Raw genomic sequence first — 25,762 nt, 5'->3', positions numbered from 1 at the left:
GGAACTTTTCCTTCTTTCAAGGAACTGTTTAGTATGCTATGTATTTTGTCTGCCAGTTCATTCCTGCATTCTTTCAGAATCCAGTTTGCTATATCATCTGGTCCATGCGATTTTCTGACATCAAGATTACTCAAGTGTTTCAATATTTCATTCTTTGTTACTTCTATTTCTTCCATAGGGGGGACTTTCTCTTTCCATTCAATCTTTTCAGGTTGTATGTTCTCCCTTGTAAACACTGATTTAAAATGTTTGTTCATAATTTCCGCCATTTCCATTTCCTCAGTGTATTCAACTCCCTCTTGTCTTAATTTCTGCAAGTCTTGTTTGTTTTTCAGTTTATTGTTTACAAATCTGTAGAATAGTTTTGGTTGATCTTTACACTTTTCTATGATATCTTTTTCATATTTTCTCTTTTCCTCTCTGCACGTTTGTACATATTCATTTCTATAACAAGTATATATTTTCCATTTTTCAGGTCTTCTGTCTTTTTTCCATCTGGTCCAGGCTTTGTCTCTTTTGTCTTTTAGCTCCCTACAACTTTTGTTGTACCAGCATTTTACATATTCTTTTTCTTGTTTTTGTCTTGGGACATACTTTTCCACTACTTTTTTGTAAATTTTTGTCAAAATATTCCATTTCTCTTCCACTGTTGTTTCTTCTTTGTATATTTCTTCCCAGTTTTCTTTTTGAAAGAATTCTCTTATTTTATCAAAGTTTGTTTTTTCATACATCATTCTTCCTTTTCTATATTGCTCATTTCTTTTCCTATATTTTTCTTCATTAAGTTCCAGTTCAATATGTGGTCACTTTTGCTTATTGGTGTTTTATATTCAATCTTGTCCACTATTCTAGGTTCAGATGTAATTATTAAGTCTAGTCTCGATGGTTCTTCTTCATTTCTATACCTGGTGTTCTCCTGTATCCATTGTGTCATTGTATGGTCAGTAATCATCTCAAGTAGAGCGTTTCCCCATGAGCCGTCTCCACCCTTTACTGTCATTTCTTCCCAGCAGATTTCATTGCAATTAAAGTCGCCCATTATAACTATTCTTCCTCCATCTTCCATTATTTTATTTAATGTTATCTTTGTGTCCTCTAACATACTTTTATGTTCACTCTCCTCCCATGAGGCTGTTTTCGGTGGCACATAATTTATCACAAATTTTCTGCTCTTATCTCTGTCTTCCACTTCTATCGTAATCATCTCTACTGTATTCTTTCCATATATGACACCCTTCACGTTTATATCCTTCTTAGTCAGGAACATAACTCCACCCCCTTGCTTTTTCTCTCTGTTTTTAATCCAATAATTATATGCATCATGTCCTACACTGTTGGGTGGTAGTGGGCCTTTTAATTTTGTTTCTACAATTCCCATTATGTCCGGATCTTTTTCTTTCAAATAATCATTCAGCTCATTCAATCCTGTTATTAATCCATCTATATTTGTGTAAGACACTCTTAGTTTTCTGTCACTTCCATTGTGTTCTCTGTTTCCCTTTTGCTTTTCTCTTGTATGTCGAACTGTCTTAGTTTCATATTCACCACTCTCCAATAGAATCTCTCTTTCTCTGACTCCGTTCTGTTCTCGTTTTTTGTCTTAGCTTCAAGTCTTTTCTGCTTTTCTTCCTCTCTTTCCTCTTTATTCATTTCCCTTTTTATCCATACCTTTTTATATTGTTCACTTGTTGCTAGTTTCCCTGTTTTGGATAAGATATTCTCTGCCGTCGTTTGTGACCTGAATTTAATCTTAATTGGTCTGGTCTTATCTTTACTATACTTTCCGAGCCTGAATTTTTCCTCAATTTCCTTCATAATTTCTGGTTCATCTTGCTGAACTAATTTTAGTAAACTGCTTACTTTTTCATTTTCCTCTTTGATTCTTGTGGTTCTATCTGGGTTATGTTTCTCTTCCATTCCTAATATAATTATACATTTCTTTTTGTCAGCTAAGTCTCATACTATATTCTCCTTCTGTCTCATTACTTTAATAACTGAGTCTTCAGTTTGCTCTCTCATTTGCTGTTTAATTATATCAGTAAATGCAACTTTACTGTTTTCTTTTATCGACTTCCATCCCTCTCTGTTTTCTTTACTATTCCTCTTCAATTCCTCATTCTCCACCTTTACTTCTTTTAACTGTCTTTTCAGGTTTTCTATTTCATCAGTTAAGTTTTTGTTCGCCTTCTCTAGTTCTTCCAATTTTTCAACCCTCCTTATAATATTGTTAACATGACCGAACCTACGCTCCAAGTCCTCGATCATCTTATCGACCTTCTCTTCTAGTCTTGTCAGTCGGGGGGGGGGGTTGTGTCCCCCCCACCCTCTTTAAATCCCTGGAAAATATTCTCATCACTTTCTACTGTATTGCTCTTATCTATTCTTCTAATCTTTACATTTTTATTAGACATTTCATCGTCGTCGGGGGCCATTTTGTTTACCTTTCGCCTGTCTGTCTGGGCCAAGTCTACTCCTTCCTCATTTCCTTCCATTTCCCTCAGTAATCCCTCCCCTTCTCCTCTTTCCCTACTTTCCTACTACCCCACGAGCAATTTCCCCCCCACCCTGTAAATACAATAGGCACTTCTCTTTGCGTTGGGATCCACAATACTTCAATTTTCTTCAGAACGTCTTCTAAGCCGTCCGTTCGTTGAAGTGTGTGTGTGTGTGTGTGTGTATTTACCTAATTGTAGTATACAGGAAAGGAGCAACGTTTATTGAGTCATGTTTCCTATTCTCTAATTTTCTAACATACCTAGACTCAAATTCATGTATGGTTCTAACATAATCTACATCTTTGATTTCCAATTATCATATCTAGATTTGAACTCATGTATTGTTTGAGCTATTCCAAATATTTACACATCTATATGGAAAACTGTATTTCTACACATCCTTTCGACATGTGGTCTTTTTTAATTCACTTCCATGACCTCTTAAGGCCCTTCCATCTTTAATCAGATCTCTTCTATCAATACAATCTATCCCCTTTAATGACCTGAACACTGTAATCATGTACAGGTACTCCTCATTTAACGACCTACTTGGTTAACGACAACTCGGAGTAACGACGGGCTTTATGACCTCGTTTAACGTAAATCTCCCGAAGTTACGACGTCGTGTACGATAATTAAGTTGGCTGAGGCAAATTTGTATGATGTTATAAATGAACTTGTACGGTGGATATTAGCTGTGAGGTAAAGTGTTCTGAAGCTTAGGTCTACATTACCATCCTGCAAGCTGCAAAAACTACCTGGGGTACAGTGTATACCGGTAGTGGTAAATTTTTAGTTTCGACCATGGGCGCAATATAACAATAGAAAATTAATTATTAATTTTGTAAATTATAATGTATCATGTTAATATGCAATTTTGTGAGCGGAAATGAAAAAAAAATGCTAAAACAGATTTCGTAAGTAACGAAGTCATGTCGGACGAATGGTACATCATGTTTGTTATGATAGATGCCGATGTCGAAGAAATGAAAGGATGATAAATTAATTCGTCTAACCTAAACTAACCTAACCTGTGTTTAATAAATCATTATCTGCAAATTAAATGTCATCCGGATCGTCCTCGTTGTCGTCGTCGTCGTCCTCGTTGTCGTCGTCGTCGGGACGACAAGATGGCGTCCCGAGCCTATGCTACCGACTTCGTTCATTAGCATATTTTCTTGTAGCAAGGTATTTTTTACTTTCATTTCCGCCCACAAAATTGCATATTACGTTGATACATTTTAATTTACAAAATTAATGATTAATTTTCTATTGCTATATTGCGCCCATGGTCGAAACTAAAAAAAATACCCCGGTATTCAATATGGAATGTCAGCATACGCGGATTTGGTCATATACGGTAATTTTAGGAACCTAACCACCGTAAATAAACAGTAAATAAAGCTTTAATGTACTGTATAAAAGAGGGAAAATACACGAAAATAAAGATACATGTATTGCTGGACATTGTACATACAGTACATGTACGTATATGTATACACGACCAATTCGGTTAACGACGGCGCGCTGGTCCCAATTGTCGTCGTTAAACGACGAGTACCTGTAATATCTTTCTCTTCGATTTTTCAAAGTTGGCAGACCCAGTACTTTTAGTCTTTCCTCCAATGGTGTATCTGCTTGGTTGGGGACCAGTTTGTTTGCTGCCCTTTGTATTCTCTCAATCTTGCTTATATACTTTACTCTGTGTGAGGACCCTACTACTGATGCATATTCCAGTCTTGGACATAACAGTTTCGATGAGTTTTTTCATCATCTCTTCATCCATATAACGAAACATCATTCAATCTTTTGCAGTATTACATATGTCTTCCCCACAGTCCTGCTGATATGTCTCAGGTGACAGGTTTTTTTTTTATCAACACTTCTAAGTCTTTCTCCTCTTTTGCTTTTATAATGTGTTCACTTCCCAAGGAATTGTTTAAGGATAACCTGTATTGTCCATTTTTCAGTACTGTTTTTTTTTTTTTAGTGAACTTCATTTCCCGTTCTTGGCTCTATGCGAAAATAGTATCTAGGTCTTTTTGTAAAATTCTACCATCCTCATTTTTCATACTTCTCATGATTTTTGCATCATCTACAAGCATGTTGGCATAGCTTGTTGTTCCTTCCATCATGGCATTAACATAGACAAGAAACATTATTGGTGCAAGCACTGAACCTTGTGGAACTCCACTCGTTACTGCTCTCCAGCTTGACATTTTGTCCTTTACTACTGTCCTCATGTATCTTTCCTTCAAAAAGTCTTTAATCCATTCTAGTAGTTTGCATCTCTGTCCTCCAACATGCTCCAATTTCTGCATAAGTCAGCTGTGAGGTACTTTATCAAATGGCTTCTCTCGGTTCAGGTACACACAACTCATCCATCCATGTCATTCTTGTAACACATCAATCACTCTTGGGTAAAAGATTAAAATGTTCAACACACATGACTTTCCAGATCTGAAGCAAAACTGTCAGAATGTTCATCTTTTCATTATATTTGGCCCATCAATATTTCACAATCCTTTCACATAATTTCACTATAATGCTGGTTAGTGATATGGGCCTATTATTTAGTGGTGTTTTCTTGTTTCCATTTTTGTGAATTGGCACAACGTTTGCCCTTTTCCAATCAAGTGGCACAATGGCTTCCTTCGATGAACATGTAATAAGACTGTGGATCCTGTACACTAGTTATTCCCTACATTCTTTAAGTGTCCAGTTTGAGATCCCGGCAGATCTTGAGGCTTTTGTCACATCCAATGATCCCAGGAGATTGAGCACTTTCCTCACTTCTACATTTATATCTGCTAAACCTAGATTTTTGCTCCCCTCGCTTTTCTCCAAAAAGTTGTGTTCTTTTGTGAAGACCGATTGGAAACTTTCATTTATTATTACTGCCTGAGCTGAAGCCTCTTTAAAGACCTTACCATCCATTATTAACTTGATGATTTCTTCCGTGTCTCAATTTACCATTTATGAGCCTGTAAAACAGTTTTAGTTCATATTTGTATTTTGCTACGGCACCTCTTTCAAAATTGCTTTCTTTCTCCCTCCGAATTCTGGTATAGTCATTCCTAGCTTATTTGTAAGCTTCTTTTGTTTTATTGCTTCTTTACTTTCTCCATTTTCCCCAAGCCACCTCCCTGTTTTTTTCTTTTATTTTTATTTTTCTATCTCACACTTTTTGTTCAACCAGTCCTGTTTTTGCTTCTTCCTTCCACTAGTCTTTGGCACATGTTTGTTCACTCCTAGGTTGTAAATATCAAGAAAGATTTCCCATTTTCTCCTTATTACTGTGGTGTTCATGAATTCCTTACAGTTTGTTTCTTCAAAGAATTTTCTCAACCATAAATAATCTGCTTTCCTAAAATTGAGTCTCCCTTGCCTGCGAGATACATCCCTTGGCTCTATATTCTCATCCTCTGGCTGAAGTTCAATTGTAACATGGTCATGTGTATGTGCGTATGCACGCATTTACCTAATTGTAGTATACAGTAAAGGAGCAACGCTCGCTGTGTCCTGTCTCCTATTCTCTAATTTTCTAACATACCCAGACTCATATTTATAGATAGATACAGAGGAAAAAAATGATTGAAGCATTTGATTAATGAATGCTGAACTTTTTTTAACTTCTATTATCCCTCTTTCCTGTTCCTCTTCTTAAATCCCTCCTTTACCACATCTATGACTCAACCTCTTTACCACAATAATGTCCCCAGAGATAGGAACTCTGATGAGTTATCATCAACAAAATACAAATACATTTTAATCCTGTTCACAACTTGTACATTACAGTGGCTGAAGTAGGTAATGAATTACCATTCTTTTTCAGTTCTATTTCAAAAAAGAAAATGGAGAGATGCAGTTTGCATCATATGACAATTTCGTTGTGGGTCCTTCACCAAACTACCGCCTTGAAAGTGTGGGCAACTACTATGGAGATGCAGGTGGGTACAGTAACTAAGAATGAGGTCTGCAAGGTATGAACAATTGTAAAGTCAATATCAGCATCAATATTTCTTTCCTTCTGCCAAAGCTGGCCCAGACAGGATCTCTAACATCTACTTCAAACACCTTAGCCAAACAGCCATAAGAACCTTAACCCATTCAACTCCGATGACAAGATGTCTTGTCATTTGGTCAAATAAAACAAAAAATCATAAAACACCAAAATGTTTGATCAAACACCAGAAAAATATGACGTCAATCCTCGCTTCGCTCGCAGTGAAGCGAGGACTGACGTCATATTTTTCTGGTGTTTGATCAAACATTTTGGTGTTTTATGATTTTTTGCTTTATTTGACCAAATGACAAGACATCTTGTCATCGGAGTTGAATGGGTTAACAGATATTTTCAGCTACCCTTGATTACACAACATCCCATATATCTGGAAAAAAAACCCTCACATAATACCAATCTTGAAACCAAACAAACCACCTGAAAACCCTGCATCATAAAAACCAATCTTACTACTATCTGGTAGCAAGAATCAAATCAAAAACACCCTTCTCCTCCAACCAATATTATTTCAAGGAAGCCCACTCTACCAACACTACTCACAAATATCACACAACAAATACTGGAAGGATTGAAAAAAAAATCCACCAGAAAGAGCAGTTATGGTTGCCATACATATAAACAAGGCTTTCAACAAGTTTTCCAAACACACATTATTTCAAAAGATCATTGGGACAGATATTCATAACAGAGACTATACAGAATAACCTAAAACAACCAAATATCAGGTACAAAAAGGCTATACAATGGAATCCCTCAGGGTGCAATATCTTCACCTTCACTGTTCAACCTCTTCATAAATGATCTCCCAACCCCAGAACCAGAAGTAAACACCAATGTTCTACCATGTGCGGATGACTTAACAATAATAACCCAGCACAGTAAATACAAAGTAGCAGCAAAGAGCACCCAAGCCTACCTGAATAAGCTGTAACAAGGGCTCAATAAACAATGAAAACTTTGCCCCAGAAAACAATAGTAACTTTACTCCAGACAACCATAAATAAAAAAACACCCTATAGTAAAATGAAATGGTCAAACTCTTCCTCTGGCAAACAACCCCAAAATTCTGGGCCTAATATTTGATGCATATATAACTTTCAGTTCATATATCAAAGAGCTGAGAGTAAAAATTAACAAGAAAGCAAATCTACCAAAAACCCATCATTATGAATGACTTTGGACAATAGAAAGAAAATCTAATAGCCATCTACAATTAAGTTATAGAAACACCCTTGACTACTCCACAGCATGGCTCCCAACAACCAGCAAGATAAACAAAAACAATTCACGAACACTACAAAATTGTGCACTGAGGTTACAGGATGCACCAAAAACAACCCTATTGGACACCTACATAAAGGAACCAAAATCCTCTCCTTAGAACACCACATGAAAATGACAGGAACACGATTCTATGCCAAAACCCTAAACAACACACACCCTTCACACTACATCTCACAAGGACCATAAAAAATGCACCAGCAGCATACTATTCAAACATCTATAACAACCTATCACCTATACTACACAAAACATCCACAATAAACACATACACACCCAGGTAATTAAACAAGCCCTTCAAGAAAGACCTTTAAACTCAATATTCCAACAACAACCTCCAAAATCAAGCTCCACAGAGAAAACCCTCGCACACCTGACGTGAACTATACTGTCATGCCTGTGCTCAGGACACCATCCAGCATTAAAATAGTACCAATACAAAATAGGCCTGGCCACAAATGCAAGTTGCCCCAGATACAACCATCACATGGAAGACACAAAACACCTCACACCACAATAATCCACATTAGCAATTCCCAGACAATAACACTCTCTCCACTAAAAGACTTATGGTTCTGACTGGGGGTTGTTGCCGCTTTCCTGGAGGCTGCGGGTCTTCTACGAGGGACAAGGGGCAATGAATTGATTGATCCTCTCAATTACCCTCTCCAAACTCTGCCACTAGCTGCCCCTCCTCTGACCTAACCACAAGTGCATTGTTGTCAACAAACAACACCTGGGTCACCTCCCATTACCCTCTCTTCTCACAATCTCCAAATCCCTAACCATGATCCTAGCATTCACCTCCTGTACCATCCCGTCAATGCACAACCACGGCTGAAAGTTCGTGGGCAGACGGTGCAGAGAGCCACAGCCAATACTAGGCAGAGCTTTTGAACAAGTTGACTTTCCACTCCCCTTTCAACGTGATCGCCTCTCAGTAAGCGAGTTGTTGGTAGTTAGGTACTGCATGTAGGTCTGGGATTCCCAAGTAATGCATCACTAATTTTTTGGACCACTCTTTTTATATCATAATCACGATAGTTATATGTATGGAATACACATAAAATTTAATGAGTAAAGGTATAATGAATAATCTATTATGGCATGTGATGGCTCCAGTATAAATGATAGTTGCTCCTCTGTGAATGAGTTCACGAGTTGCTAGTACAGTAGTTATATATACTTTGTTAAGTATAGGAATCAAATGTGTTACATTAAGATGAACTTCCAGTCAGCTCTTATGTATGTTAGATATAAAGTATGAGTACACGATTAACTAATACTGCATGATATTATCAATCAATATTACAACCATTATAATAACCAACACGAAAGTTGTAAAACCGACAAGGAAAGAACTGAGTAAGGTCTACCGAAACCATTAGTAAATATTCAAAGCTCCAAATCCATAACAATCATTTTGAGTCTTCTTTGGTGTACCTTACTGTAACAAACTAGGTGCCGAGGAAAGAAGAATTTGCTTAGACATCACTATCATGGCTGACAAAAACTAAGCAACTAGTGAGTCAGGGATTGGAGATAGTCAAAGAAAATGGAGAAAAGTGGGAGTTAAGCCAGTTGTTGTTTGCTGACGACACTGTGCTTATGGCAGGATCAGAGGAGGGATTGAGGAAGTTAGTGATAGAGTTTGGGAAGGTGTGCGAGAGAAGGAAGTTGATGATAAATATAGGTAAATGTAAAATGATGAGATGTACAAGGGGAGAAAGTAGCAGCAGACTGGAAGTGAGTGTGAAGGGAGAGAGACTGGAGGAAGTGGATAGTTTTAGATACTTGGGTGCGAATGTGGCAGGAAAGGGAGGAGTGGGGGTGGAGGTTGAAAATAGATTGAGAGAAGTGAGTGAATACCTTGGGCAATTAGAAAGCGTAATGAGAAATAGACATCTGGGAATGGATGCTAGGAGGAGACTGTATGAAGGAGTGATTGTGCCGACAGCACTGTATAGGGCAGAAACATGGAATATAAGAGAGGAAGAGAGGAGTTTGAATGTGTTTGAGATGAGGTGCCTGAGAAGTATAATAGGGGTTACTAGGCTGGATAGAGTGAGAAATGAGAAGGTGATGAGGAGAACAGGGGTAGAAAGGGAGTTGGGAGATAAGGTTGATGAAAGATTATTGGGATGGTTTGGACACATGGAAAGAATGAGTGAAGAAAGACTAGTAAAAAAGGTGTAGAAGGCAGAGGTGGAAGTAGTAACATGAGGGGTCGAGGGGTAACATGAGAGAAGTGAGTGAATACCTTGGGCAATTAGAAAGCGTAATGAGAAATAGACATTTGGGAATGGATGCTAAGAGGAGATTGTATGAAGGAGTGATTGTGCCGACAGCACTGTATGGGGCAGAAACATGGAATATAAGAGAGGAAGAGAGGAGTTTGAATGTGTTTGAGATGAGGTGCCTGAGAAGTATAATAGGGGTTACTAGGCTGGATAGAGTGAGAAATGAGAAGGTGATGAGGAGAACAGGGGTAGAAAGGGAGTTGGGAGATAAGGTTGATGAAAGATTATTGGGATGGTTTGGACACATGGAAAGAATGAGTGAAGAAAGACTAGTAAAAAAGGTGTAGAAGGCAGAGGTGGAAGTAGTAACATGAGGGGTCGACTTAGGATGAGATGGATGGATGGGGAAAAAGGGGCATTGAGAAAGAGGGGAATGTCTGTTGAGGAAGGACGGGAGAGGACAGAAGATAGGGTGAATGGAGAATGGTTGTGTATGGATGATACTGTGATGCATGAGGAGGAGTGGGTGGGGGATGGGGGGTGAAGGAGTATATATGAGAAATAAATTGACGCAGCCCAAAGGGATTTCTCTCCGTCTTCTATCTTCTGCATGAGGGGACGGAGAGGGAGGGTCTTCGATTTAATGAAGCGGCCTTGCTGTGGATGTGCTGTGTCTTGCGGCACTGCTTTTGAAACAGGGCAGTGAACAAGATGCAGGGATAACCCGTCATCCAGGAGGCTCCAAGATAAGAGGGAGGGAAGAGGGTAGAAGAGTGGATTATGTAGGGGATGGAATGGGTAGGAATGATTAATATGCCTTTGTTTTTTTAGCTCTACCTCCCTTGTACAGGGTAAAAGCGTATGGTATATGTATTTACCTAGTTGTATTTACCTAGTTGTATTTTACGGGAAGGGGAGCTATGCTCGTGGGGTCCCGTCTTCATATCTCATTTTATCTAAACTATTTTTAAATTCATGTATTGTTTTTGCACACACCACTTTCTCATCTAACTTGTTCCAACTGTCTATTACTCTGTGAGGAAAACTGTTCTTTTTCAAATCTCTTCTATAGCTGTCTTTTTTTATTTTCTTTCCGTGTCCTCTTGTATTTCTGTCATCCCATTTTATCAGCTTCTCTCTATCGGTAATTTCCATGCCTTTCATGATTCTGCAAATAGTTATCAAATCTCCTCTCTCTCTTCTTTTCTCTAGTGTCTGTAGTTCAAGTTTTTGTAGTCTCTCTTCATATGATAGTTTTGAGAGTGTAGGTGCCAGTTTTGTAATTGCTCTTTGTATTCTTTCAAGTTTTTTTATACATTTTTTTGTACTTGGTGACCATATCGTTGCTGCATATTCCAATCTTGGTCTTATCAGGGTGATTAGGATTTTCTTCACCATTTCTTCATCCAGGTATGTAAATGCAACTTTGATTGTTCTTATCAAATTATAAGTTTCTCCAAAAATCTTATTTATATGTTTCTCAGGTGACATATTATTCATAACAATGACTCCCAGGTCCTTCTCATTTTCTACTTTTTTTATTCCTTCCTCTCCCAAATTATACGATCCTGTTACTCTGCTTTTGCTTTTTCCAAATTCCATTATACTACACTTTTTTGTATTGAACTCCATCTCCCACTTCCTACTCCATTCCTGTACTTTATTTAGATCTCTCTGTAGTGATTCACAATCTTCTTCTGTTTTCACTCTTTTTAGTAGTTTTGCATCATCTGCAAAGAAGCTCATATAGCTTTCAATTCCTTCATCCATATCATTAATATATATAGCAAACATTATTGGGGCCAGTACTGTTCCCTGCGGAACACCGCTTATTACTTCATCCCATTCTGAGTGCTGGTCTCTTATCACTACTCTCATTCTTCTTTCTTGCAAAAAGTCTTCCATCCAATTTAGTAGTTTTCCTTGTATTCCTCCTTGAGTTTCTAATTTCTTAAGCAACTTCTTATGTGGCACTTTGTCAAACGCTTTCTTTAGGTCTAGAAATGCACAGTCCGCCCATCCATCTCTTTCTTGTATTATATCTATTAGCCTTGAATAGAAACATATTAAATTGGTGACGCATGATCGTCCTTGTCTGAATCCAAATTGCCTTGGGTTTAACACTTTATTTTTTTCTAAATATTTTACCCATCTACTTTTGATAATTCTTTCACAAATTTTTGCTATTGTACTTGTTAGAGAGACTGGTCTATAGTTGGTAGGTTCTTCTTTATTTCCTCCTTTATATATAGGTACTATATTTGCTTTTTTCCAATCTTCTGGAACTTTTCCTTCTTTCAAGGAACTGTTTAGTATGCTGTGTATTTTGTCTGCCAGTTCATTCCTGCATTCTTTCAATATCCAGTTTGCTATTTCATCTGGTCCATGCGATTTTCTGACATCAAGATTACTCAAGTGTGTTAATATTTCATTCTTTGTTACTTCTATTTCTTCCATAGGGGGGACTTTCTCTTTCCATTCGTTCTCTTCAGGTTGTATGTTCTCCCTTGTAAACACTGATTTAAAATGTTTGTTCATAATTTCCGCCATTTCCATTTCCTCAGTGTATTCAACTCCCTCCTGTCTTAATTTCTCCAAGTCTTGTTTGTTTTTCAGTTTATTGTTTACAAATCTGTAGAATAGTTTTGGTTGATCTTTACACTTTTCTATGATATCTTTTTCATATTTTCTCTTTTCCTCTCTGCACATTTGTACATATTCATTTCTATAACAGGTATATATTTTCCATTTTTCAGGTCTTCTGTCTTTTTTCCATCTGTTCCAGGCTTTGTCTCTTTTGTCTTTTAACTCCCTACAGCTTTTGTTGTACCAGCATTTTACATATTCTTTTTCTTGTTTTTGTCTTGGGACATACTTTTCCACTCCTTTTTTGTAAATTTTTGTCAAAATATTCCATTTCTCTTCTACTGTTGTTTCTTCTTTGTATATTTCTTCCCATTTTTCCTTTTGAAAGAATTCTCTTATCTTATGAAATTTTGTTTTTTCATACATTCTTCCTTTTCTATATTGTTCATTTCTTTTCATATATTTTTCTTCATTAAGTTCCAGTTCAATCAATATGTGGTCACTTTTACTTATTGGTGTTTTATATTCAATTTTGTCCACTATTCTAGGTTCGGATGTAATTACTAGGTCTAGTCTCGATGGCTCTTCTTCATTTCTATACCTAGTGTTCTCCTGTATCCATTGTGTCATTGTATTGTCAGTAATCATCTCAAGTAGAGCGTTTCCCCATGAGCCATCTCCACCCTTTACTGTCATCTCTTCCCAGCAGATTTCTTTGCAATTAAAGTCACCCATCATAACTATTTTTCCTCCCTCTTCCATTATCTTGTTTAATGTTATCTTTGTGTCCTCTAGCATACTTTTATGTTCACTCTCTTCCCATGAGGCTGTTTCCGGGGGCACATAATTTATCACAAACTTTCTGTTATTCTTATCTCTGTCTTCTACTTACATCATTATCATCTCTACTGTATTCTTTCCATATGTGACACACTTCACGTTTATATCCTTCTTATTCAGGAACATAACTCCACCCCCTTCCTTTTTCACTCTGTTTCTAATCCAATAATTATATGAATCATGTCCTACACTGTTGGGTGGTAGTGGACCTTTTAATTTTGTTTCTACAATTCCCATTATGTCTGGTTCTTTTTCTTTCAAATAATCATTCAGCTCATTCAATCTTGTTATTAATCCATCTATATTTGTGTAAGACACTCTTAGTTTTCTGCCACTTCCATTGTGTTCTCTGTTTCCCTTTTGTTTTTCTCTTGTATGTCGACTTTCTTTAGTTTCATATTCACTACTCTCCAATAGAATCTCTCTTTTTCTGACTCCGTTCTTATCTCGTTTTTTTCCCTTTGCTTCAAGTCTATTCTGTTTTTCTTCCTCTCTTTCCTCTTTATTCATTTCCCTTTTTATCCATACCTTTTTATATTGTTCACTTGTTGCTAGTTTCCCTGTTTTGGATAAGATATTCTCAGCCGTAGTTTGTGACCTGAATTTAATCTTAATTGGTCTGGTCTTGTCTGTACTATATTTCCCTAGCCTGAATTTCTCTTTGATTTGTTTCATTATTTCTGGTTCATCTTCCTGAACTAATTCTAGTAAATTTCTTACTTTTTCATTTTCCTCTTTGATTCTTGTGGTTCTATCTGGGTTATGTTTCTCTTCCATTCCTAATATAATTATACATTTCTTTTTGTCTGCTAAGTCTCTTACTATATTCTCCTTCTGTCTCATCTCTTTAATAACTGAGTTTTCAGTTTGTACATTCATTTGCTGTCTGATTATGTCAGTGAATGCAACTTTGCTATTTTCTTGAATTTTTTTCCAACCCTCCTTGTTCTCCTTATTATTCTCCTTTAAGACTTTATTCTCATCTTTTACTTCTTTTAACTGTTTTTTTAATTCTTCAATTTCCTTAGTTAAGTTTTTTGTTCGCCTTCTCTAGTTCTTCCAATTTTTCAACTCTCCGTATAATATTGTTAACATGACCGAACCTACGCTCCAAGTCCTCGATCATCATATCGACCTTCTCTTCTAGTCTTGTCAGTCGGGGGGGTTTGTGTCCCCCCCACCCTCTTTAAATCCCTGGAAAATATTCTCATCACTTTCTACTGTATTGCTCTTATCTATACTTCTAATCTTTACATTTTTATTAGACATTTCATCGTCGTCGGGGGGTCGTTTGTTTACCTTTCGCCTGTCTGCCTGGGCCAAGTCTACTCCTTCCTCATTTCCTTCCATTTCCCTCAGTAATCCCTCCCCTTTTCCTCTTTCTCTACTTTCCTACTACCCCACGAGCAATTTCCCCCACCCTGTAAATACAATAGGCACTTCTCTTTGCATTGGGATCCACAATACTTCAATTTTCTTCAGAACGTCTTCTAAGCCGTCCATTCGTTGAAGTGTATTTACCTAGTTGTATTTACCTAGTTGTATTATACGGGAAGGGGAGCTATGGTCGTGGGGTCCCGTCTTATCTCATTTTATCTAAACTATTTTTAAATTCATGTATTGTTTTTGCACACACCACTTTCTCATCTAACTTGTTCCAACTGTTTATTACTCTGTGAGGGAAGCTGTTCTTTTTCAAGTCTCTTCTATAGCTGTCTTTTTTTATTTTCTTTCCGTGTCCTCTTGTATTTCTGTTATCCCATTTTATCAGATTCTCTCTATCAGTAATTTCTATGCCTTTCATGATTCTGTAAATAGCTATCAAATCTCCTCTCTCTCTTCTTTGCTCTAGTGTCTGTAGTTCAAGTTTTGCTAGTCTCTCTTCATATGATAGTTTTGAGAGCATTGGTGCCAGTTTTGTAATTGCTCTTTGTATTCTTTCAAGTTTTTTTATACATTTTTTTGTACTTGGTGACCATATCGTTGCTGCATATTCCAATCTTGGTCTTATCAGGGTGAGTAGGATTTTCTTCACCATTTCTTCATCCAGGTATGTAAATGCAACTTTGATTGTTCTTATTAAATTATAAGTTTCTCCAAAAATCTTATTTATATGTTTCTCAGGTGACATATTATTCATAACAATGACTCCCAGGTCCTTCTCATTTTCTACTTTTTTTATTCCTTCTTCTCCCAATTTGTATGCTCCTGTTATTCTGTTTTTGCTTTTTCCAAATTCCATTATACTACACTTTTTTGTATTGAACTCCATCTCCCACTTCCTACTCCATTCTTGTACTATATTTAGATCTCTCTGTAGTGATTCACAATCTTCTTCAGTTTTCACTCTTTTCAGTAGTTTTGCATCATCTGCAAAGAAGCTCATATAGCTTTCTATTCCTTCAGCCATATCATTAATATATATAGCAAACATTATTGGGGCCAGTACTGTTCCCTGCGGAACACCGCTTATTACTTCATCCCATTTTGAGTGCTGGTTTCTTATCACTACTCTCATTTTTCTTTCTTGCAAAAAGTCTTCCATCCAATTTAGTAGTTTGCCCTGTATTCCTCCTTCAGTTTCTAATTTCTTAAGCAACTTCTTATGTGGTACTTTGTCAAAAGCTTTCTTTAGGTCTAGAAATGCACAGTCCGCCCATCCATCTCTTTCTTGTATTATATCTATTAGCCTTGAATAGAAACATATTAAATTGGTGACGCATGATCGTCCTTGTCTGAATCCAAATTGCCTTGGATTTATCACTTTGTTTTTTTCTAAATATTTTACCCATCTACTTTTGACAATTCTTTCACAAATCTTTGCTATTGTACTTGTTAGAGAGACTGGTCTATAGTTTGTAGGTTCTTCTTTATTTCCTCCTTTATATATAGGTACTATATTTGCTTTTTTCCAATCTTCTGGAACTTTTCCTTCTTTCAAGGAACTGTTTAGTATGCTATGTATTTTGTCTGCCAGTTCATTCCTGCATTCTTTCAGAATCCAGTTTGCTATATCATCTGGTCCATGCAATTTTCTGACATCAAGATTACTCAAGTGTGTCAATATTTCATTCTTTGTTACTTCTATTTCTTCCATAGGGGGGACTTTCTCTTTCCATTCAATCTCTTCAGGTTGTATGTTCTCCCTTGTAAACACTGATTTAAAATGTTTGTTCATAATTTCCGCCATTTCCATTTCCTCAGTGTATTCAACTCCCTCTTGTCTTAATTTCTCCAAGTCTTGTTTGTTTTTCAGTTTATTGTTTACAAATCTGTAGAATAGTTTTGGTTGATCTTTACACTTTTCTATGACATATTTTTCATATTTTCTCTTTTCCTCTCTGCACGTTTGTACATATTCATTTCTATAACCGGTATATATTTTCCATTTTTCAGGTCTTCTGTCTTTTTTCCATCTGTTCCAGGCTTTGTCTCTTTTGTCTTTTAGCTCCCTACAACTTTTGTTGTACCAGCATTTTACATATTCTTTTTCTTGTTTTTGTCTTGGGACATACTTTTCCACTCCTTTTTTGTAAATTTTTGTCAAAATATTCCATTTCTCTTCTACTGTTGTTTCTTCTTTGTATATTTCTTCCCAGTTTTCTTGTTTTTCATACATCATTCTTCCTTTTCTATATTGCTCATTTCTTTTCATATATTTTTCTTCATTAAGTTCCAGTTCAATCAATATGTGGTCACTTTTACTTATTGGTGTTTTATATTCAATCTTGTCCACTATTCTAGGTTCAGATGTAATTATTAAGTCTAGTCTCGATGGTTCTTCTTCATTTCTATACCTGGTGTTCTCCTGTATCCATTGTGTCATTGTATGGTCAGTAATCATCTCAAGTAGAGCGTTTCCCCATGAGCCGTCTCCACCCTTTACTGTCATTTCTTCCCAGCAGATTTCTTTGCAATTAAAGTCGCCCATTATAACTATTCTTCCTCCATCTTCCATTATTTTATTTAATGTTATCTTTGTGTCCTCTAACATACTTTTATGTTCACTCTCCTCCCATGAGGTTGTTTTCGGAGGCACATAATTTATCACAAATTTTCTGCTCTTCTTATCTCTGTCTTCCACTTCTATCATAATCATCTCTACTGTATTCTTTCCATATATGACACCCTTCACGTTTATATCCTTCTTAGTCATGAACATAACTCCACCCCCTTGCTTTTTCTCTCTGTTTTTAATCCAATAATTATATGCATCATGTCCTACACTGTTGGGTGGTAGTGGGCCTTTTAATTTTGTTTCTACAATTCCCATTATGTCCGGTTCTTTTTACTTCAGATAATCATTCAGCTCATTCAATCCTGTTATTAATCCATCTATATTTGTGTAAGACACTCTTAGTTTTCTGTCACTTCCATTGTGTTCTCTGTTTCCCTTTTGTTTTTCTCTTGTATGTCGACTTTCTTTAGTTTCATATTCACTACTCTCCAATAGAATCTCTCTTTCTCTGACTCCGTTCTGTTCTTGTTTTTTGTCTTAGCTTCAAGTCTTTTCTGCTTTTCTTCCTCTCTTTCCTCTTTATTCATATCCCTTTTTATCTATACCTTTTTATATTGTTCACTTGTTGCTAGTTTCCCTGTTTTGGATAAGATATTCTGTGCCGTCGTTTGTGACCTGAATTTAATCTTAATTGGTCTGGTCTTATCTGTACTATACTTTCCGAGCCTGAATTTTTCCTCAATTTCCTTCATAATTTCTGGTTCATCTTCCTGAACTAATTTTAGTAAACTGCTTACTTTTTCATTTTCCTCATTGGTTCTTGAGGTTCTATCTGGGTTATGTTTCTCTTCCATTCCTAATATAATTATACATTTCTTTTTGTCAGCTAAGTCTCTTACTATATTCTCCTTCTGTCTCATCACTTTAATAACTGAGTCTTCAGTTTGTTCTCTCATTTGCTGTTTAATGATATCAGTAAATGCAACTTTACTGTTTTCTTTTATCGACTTCCATCCCTCTCTGTTTTCTTTACTATTCTTCTTCAATTCCTCATTCTCCACCTTTACTTCTTTTAACTGTCTTTTCAGGTTTTCTATTTCATCAGTTAAGTTTTTGTTCGCCTTCTCTAGTTCTTCCAATTTTTCAACCCTCCGTATAATATTGTTAACATGACCGAACCTACGCTCCAAGTCCTCGATCATCTTATCGACCTTCTCTTCTAGTCTTGTCAGTCGGGGGGGGGGGGTTGTGTCCCCCCACCCTCTTTAAATCCCTGGAAAATATTCTCATCACTTTCTACTGTATTGCTCTTATCTATACTTCTAATCTTTACATTTTTATTAGACATTTCATCGTCGTCGGGGGGCCTTTTGTTTACCTTTCGCCTGTCTGTCTGGGCCAAGTCTACTCCTTCCTCATTTCCTTCCATTTCCCTCAGTAATCCCTCCCCTTCTCCTCTTTCCCTACTTTCCTACTACCCCACGAGCAATTCCCCCACCCTGTAAATACAATAGGCACTTCTCTTTGCGTTGGGATCCACAATACTTCAATTTTCTTCAGAACGTCTTCTAAGCCGTCCGTTCGTTGAAGTGTGTGTGTATTCACCTAGTTGTACCTAGTTGTATTTTACGGGAAGGGGAGCTATGCTCGTGGGGTCCCGTCTTCATATCTCATTTTATCTAAACTATTTTTAAATTCATGTATTGTTTTTGCACACACCACTTTCTCATCTAACTTGTTCCAACTGTCTATTGCTCTGTGAGGAAAGCTGTTCTTTTTAAAATCTCTTCTATAGCTGTCTTTTTTTATTTTCTTTCCGTGTCCTCTTGTATTTCTGTCATCCCATTTTATCAGATTCTCTCTATCAGTAATTTCTATGCCTTTCATGATTCTGTAAATAGCTATCAAATCTCCTCTCTCTCTTCTTTGCTCTAGTGTCTGTAGTTTAAGTTTTTGTAGTCTCTCTTCATATGATAGTTTTGAGAGTGTTGGTGCCAGTTTTGTAATTGCTCTTTGTATTCTTTCAAGTTTTTTTATACATTTTTTTGTACTTGGTGACCATATCGTTGCTGCATATTCCAATCTTGGTCTTATCAGGGTGATTAGGATTTTCCTCACCATTTCTTCATCCAGGTATGTAAATGCCACTTTGATTGTTCTTATTAAATTATAAGTTTCTCCAAAAATCTTATTTATATGTTTCTCAGGTGACATATTATTCATAACAATGACTCCCAGGTCCTTCTCATTTTCTACTTTTTTTATTCCTTCTTCTCCCAAATTATATGATCCTGTTATTCTGTTTTTGCTTTTTCCAAATTCCATTATACTACACTTTTTTGTATTGAACTCCATCTCCCACTTCCTACTCCATTCTTGTACTTTATTTAGATCTCTCTGTAGTGATTCACAATCTTCTTCAGTTTTCACTCTTTTCAGTAATTTTGCATCATCTGCAAAGAAGCTCATATAGCTTTCAATTCCTTCATCCATATCATTAATATATATAGCAAACATTATTGGGGCCAGAACTGTTCCCTGCGGGACACCGCTTATTACTTCATTCCATTTTGAGTGCTGATCTCTTATCACTACTCTCATTTTTCTTTCTTGCAAAAAGTCTTCCATCCAATTTAGCAATTTACCTTGTATTCCTCCTTCATATTCTAATTTCTTAAGCAACTTCTTATGTGGTACTTTGTCAAAAGCTTTTTTTAGGTCTAGAAATGCACAATCAGCCCATCCATCTCTTTCTTGTATTATATCTATTAGCCTTGAATAGAAACATATTAAATTGGTGACGCATGATCGTCCTTGTCTGAATCCAAATTGCCTTGGATTTAGTACGTTGTTTTTTTCCAAGTATTTTACCCATCTACTTTTGATAATTCTTTCACATATTTTTGCTATTGTACTTGTTAGAGAGACTGGTCTATAGTTGGTAGGTTCTTCTTTATTTCCTCCTTTATATATAGGTACTATATTTGCTTTTTTCCAATCTTCTGGAACTTTTCCTTCTTTTAAGGAACTGCTTATTATGCTATGTATTTTGTCTGCCAGTTCATTCCTGCATTCTTTCAGAATCCAGTTTGCTATTTCATCTGGCCCATGCGATTTTCTAACATCAAAATTACCCAAGTGTGTCAATATTTCATTCTTTGTTACTTCTATTTCTTCCATAGGGGGGACTTTTTCCTTCCACTCAATCTCTTCAGGTTGTATATTTTCCCTTGTAAACACTGATTTAAAATGTTTGTTCATAATTTCTGCCATTTCCATTTCCTCAGTGTATTCAACTCCTCCTTGTCTTAATTTCTCTAAGTCTTGTTTGTTTTTCAGTTTATTGTTTACAAATCTGTAGAATAGTTTTGGTTGATCTTTACACTTTTCTATAACATCTTTTTCATATTTTCTTTTTTTCTCTCTGCACTTTTGTACATATTCATTTCTATAACCAGTATATATTTTCCATTTTTCAGGTCTTCTGTCTTTTTTCCATCTGTTCCAGGCTTTGTCTCTTTTGTCCTTTAACTCCCTACAACTTTTGTTGTACCAGCATTTTACATATTCTTTTTCTTGTTTTTGTCTTGGGACATACTTTTCCACTCCTTTTTTGTAAATTTTTGTCAAAATATTCCATTTCTCTTCCACTGTTGTTTCTTCTTTGTATATTTCTTCCCAGTTTTCTTGTTGGAAGAATTCTCTTATTTTATCAAAGTTTGTTTTTTCATACATCATTCTTCCTTTTCTATATTGTTCATTTCTTTTCATATATTTTTCTTCATTAAGTTCCAGTTCAATCAATATGTGGTCACTTTTACCTATTGGTGTTTTATATTCAATCTTGTCCACTATTCTAGGTTCAGATGTAATTATTAAGTCTAGCCTCGATGGTTCTTCTTCATTTCTATACCTAGTGTTCTCTTGTATCCATTGTGTCATTGAATGGTCAGTAATCATCTCAAGTAGAGCATTTCCCCATGAGTCATCACCACTCTTTACTGTCATTTCTTCCCAGCAGATTTCTTTGCAATTAAAGTCGCCCATCATAACTATTCTTCCTCCGTCTTCCATTATTTTAGTTAATGCTATCTTTGTGTCCTCTAACATACTTTTATGTTCACTCTCCTCCCATGAGGCTGTTTTCGGAGGCACATAATTGATCACAAATTTTCTGCTCTTCTTATCTCGGTCTTCCACTTCTATCATAATCATCTCTACTGTATTCTTTCCATATATGACACCTTTCACGTTTATATCCTTCTTAGTCAGGAACATAACTCCACCCCCTTGTTTTTTCTCTCTGTTTCTAATCCAATAATTGTATGTATCATGTCCTACACTGTTGGGTGGTAGTGGGCCTTTTAATTTTGTTTCTACAATTCCCATTATGTCCGGTTCTTTTTCTTTCAAATAATCATTCAGTTCATTCAATCCTGTTATCAATCCATCTATATTTGTGTAAGACACTCTTAGTTTTCTGCCACTTCCATTGTATTCTCTGTTTCCCTTATGTTTTTCTTTAGTATGTCGAACTGCTTTATTTTCATGTTCACTACTCTCCAATAGAATCTCTCTTTCTCTGACTCCGTTCTTTTCTCGTTTTTTGCCTTAGCTTCAATTCTTTTCTGCTTTTCTGCCTCTCTTTCCTCCTTATTCATTTCTCTTTTTATCCATACCTTTTTATATTGATCATTTGTTGCTAGTTTCCCTGTCTTGGATAGAATTTTCTCTGCTGTTGTTTGTGACCTGAATTTAATCTTAATTGGTCTGGTCTTATCTGTACTATATTTTCCGAGTCTGAATTTTTCCTCAATTTCCTTTATAATTTCTGGTTCATCTTCCTGGACTAATTTTAATAAACTGCTTACTCTTTCATTTTCCTCCTTGATTCTTGCGGTTCTATCTGGGTTATGTTTCTCTTCCATTCCTAATATAATTATACATTTCTTTTTGTCAGCTAATTCTCTTACTATATTCTCCTTCTGTCTCATCACTTTAATAACTGAGTCTTCATTATGTTCTTTCAATTGCTGTTTGACTATGTCAGTGAATGAAACCTTATTCCCTTCTTGAGTTATTCTCCAATTTTTAGCTTCTGTAGCTATTTTCTCTCTGTTTTCATTACTATTCTTCTTCAATTTCTCATTCTCCTCCTTTACATTTCCTAACTGTCTTTTTAGGTCCTCTATTTCTTCAGTTAAGTTTCTGTTAGCCTTCTCTAGTTGTTCCAACCTTTCAATTCTTTGAAAAATGGAGTCTACGTTACCTAACTTACGCTCCAAGTCCTCGATCACCTTATCAACTCTCTCCTCTAGTCTTATCAGTCGGGGGGGGGGGTTGTGTCCCCCCCACCCTCTTTAAATCCCTGGAACATATTCTCGTCACTTTCTTCTGTATTGCTCCTCTCTATACTTCTAATCTTTACATTTTTATTAGACATTTGATCCTCGCTAAGTCTTTTGTTTACCTTCCGCTTGTCTGGCTGGTCAAAGTCTACTCCCTCCTCATTTCCTTCCATTTCCCTCAGTAATCCCTCCCCTTTTCCTCTTTCCCTACGTTCCCACTACTCCACGAGCACTTTCCCCCCCACCCTGCAAAAACACTAGGCACTTCTCTTTGCGTTGGGATCCACAGACTTCACTTTTCTTCAGAACGTCTTCTAAGCCGTCCATTCGTTGAAGTGTGTGTGTGTGTGCGTGCGTGTTTGTGTACGTGTAAGATGTATATAAAAGATTTATGTGCTGCTAGTTTTGCATTTGCTATCTCGAGGTGTTCACCTTCATAAGCTGCTCTTCCTTTGCCGATTGGTCCACGCCATCCCGGTCGGTCCTGAGCTAATCTGTATGGGGTGCATATATATATATTTATATATATATATATATATATATATATATACATATATATATATATATATATATATGTATATACGTATGTATATATATATAATATATATATATATATATATATATAACAATAGTAATGATCATAACAGAAATAAAAAAATAATAATGATAATAGTAACAGTAATTATAATAATAATTAACAATGTTAATTAAAGCGTAGATGTCGCTTGGTGTGTATTTCCCACGAAAGTGACATTTGAGCCGTTTCCTCGGCAACTGGTTTGTTCCAATAAAATACACCAAAGGAAGCTCAAAATGACTACCATTGATTTGGAGCAATAAATATTTACTAATAGTTTCGGTAGACCTTGCTCAATTCAATCCTAGTCGTTTTTACACCTTTTGAATACATAATGGCTGTAATATTAACTGACAATGTCATGCATTTTAAGTTCATCGTGTACCCATACTTTATATCTAACATACAGTAGAGTTGACCGGAAATTCATCTTCATAATGCAACACATTTGATTCCTATACTTAACAAAGTATATATAACTACTGTACTAGAAACTCGTAAACTCATTCACAGAGGAGCGACTATCATTTATACTTGAGCCGTCGCATGCCGTAATAGGTTATTCATTACATATGTGTATTCCATACATATAGGTATTTTTTGTAATTATAAAATAAAAAAGAGTGGGCTAAAACATTTAGTGATGCATTACTTGCAAATCTCAGACCTACTTACAGGTACCTAACTACCGAGAACTCGCTCATAGAGGGGCGACCACATCGACAGGGGCGTGGAATGTCAACTTGCTCGAGCGCTCTGCCCTATATTGGCTGTGGTTCCCTTCACTGCCTATTCACAAGCTTTCAGCCATGGCTGTACACCTTGAGCCACCATGGTGACATCACCCAACCCAGACGTAGCCCCTTCACCTCTAACCACTCTCTCTCTCTCTTTCCATTTCCTATCCTAACACAAGCTTTACTGTTTATATATATATATATATATATATATATATATATATATATATATATATATATATATATATATATATAGACTGCCTTCAACAACCATTCCCCTATCCCATCCCTCTACAACACATCTCACATCTTATCTAGATCCAGACAAACCCAAAAGACATCTTTACCTTTTGCCAAAAATTTATCATATATCTACCTTAATATAAAAACTTGATCCACACAACATCTTTCTTACACAATCCAAACACAAATAAAGAAAAAAACAACAACACCATGTTGAACACATACATCCCACCCACTACCTAAGTCCCACGAAGTTTCATCTTTCAATCACAACGACTCATTAAAAAACACATATTAGCAGGTGATCTGAATCCACATCATCCAATCTAGCTTACCAAACTGCAGACCAAAGATGACACAAAATGCTTGATCAATTTCCCAATATAAACATATGAACTCCAGCAACAGCCCCATAAGACAACATTATTCAGACGAATCAAAGAAACTACCACTACAAATATAACACCTACAGACCATCTATGCCATGAAACGAGTCGTCAAAATCAAAGGTCACCTTGATATGAAAGGCATACAAACCCTTGCCGCAGCTTTCACATAGTACAGCCACTAAACTACATAGCAGACCATCCAAACATGCCAAGAAACATTAAAACAACACCCAAACACCTATGTCACACACAAATACTCTCCTCTCTTCCTCCAGAACCACCAGACATCAGCCACCAAAAGTACATTCATAATCATATCGCTAATTATTCCGTCAACAAACTGAAAGACTGCACATCGCAGCATGCCAAAACCCCAGATATCCATTACTCTGAATTCGCTCTCCCCCGAGTGGACAGGGTCCACCTAGCCAGACTATGGTGTGGCCATTATCCAGCCCTTCTAAGTTACCAGAAGAGATTGAATGCAACACTTTACCCCATAACATACAACACATTATGGAAGACTGAATTATACATAATCATACATACCAACAACACAATATACATTACATAAAGGATTTGTAGGAAAACCCTGTTCCAGACGTAGCATTCCTCAGGGAGACGGGACTGCTCGGCCAGACAGTCTAGGGAACGACAACAACAACCTTCCTAACACAAAAACCAACATTCCTTGACATAACAATGTGTTCATCCTCCTTATGAACACAAACATGAGAAACTATACTTGGGGGTGAGTTAGAATCCTTTGAAATAGACCAGTGCTCATCCATAGATAAAGTAGTGGATGGAATGGTAACTATCATCCAGAAGGCAAGAAACACTCAAAGGCTACAGAAAGAAATCAACCCCAAGTACTCACATAAGTTAGCCACTGCCACGACTCACCTATGGGTCAGGTTAGTCGTGACATGAAAAGAAAAAAGTTAATGCCGTACGTAGTTTGCACTAGTAGCAGAGAGTTCAAGGAGGATAATTAAACACTTTGTTAAAATTTCTTTTTATTTACAATTAAAAAAACACATA

At 36.5% G+C, this 25,762-nt stretch overlaps 1 protein-coding gene across 1 annotated transcript in view; it reads left to right on the top strand.

Annotated features, from left to right (window-relative positions):
- LOC143032604 (uncharacterized) overlaps positions 1-25,762 on the top strand; it is a 204,340-nt gene that overhangs the window by 38,422 nt on the left and 140,156 nt on the right. Inside the window, exon 7 of the mRNA XM_076197475.1 lies at positions 6,331-6,445. Coding sequence (XP_076053590.1) covers positions 6,331-6,445 — 115 coding nt within the window. The remainder of the gene's footprint in view (positions 1-6,330; positions 6,446-25,762) is intronic.

This window comes from Oratosquilla oratoria, chromosome 14 (genome assembly GCF_046742065.1).
Source record: "Oratosquilla oratoria isolate Oo_2021 chromosome 14, ASM4674206v1, whole genome shotgun sequence".
Lineage (NCBI taxonomy): Eukaryota > Metazoa > Arthropoda > Malacostraca > Stomatopoda > Squillidae > Oratosquilla > Oratosquilla oratoria.
Note: the sequence above shows the minus strand (reverse complement) of the source record. Positions and strands in the feature narration are given on the sequence as shown.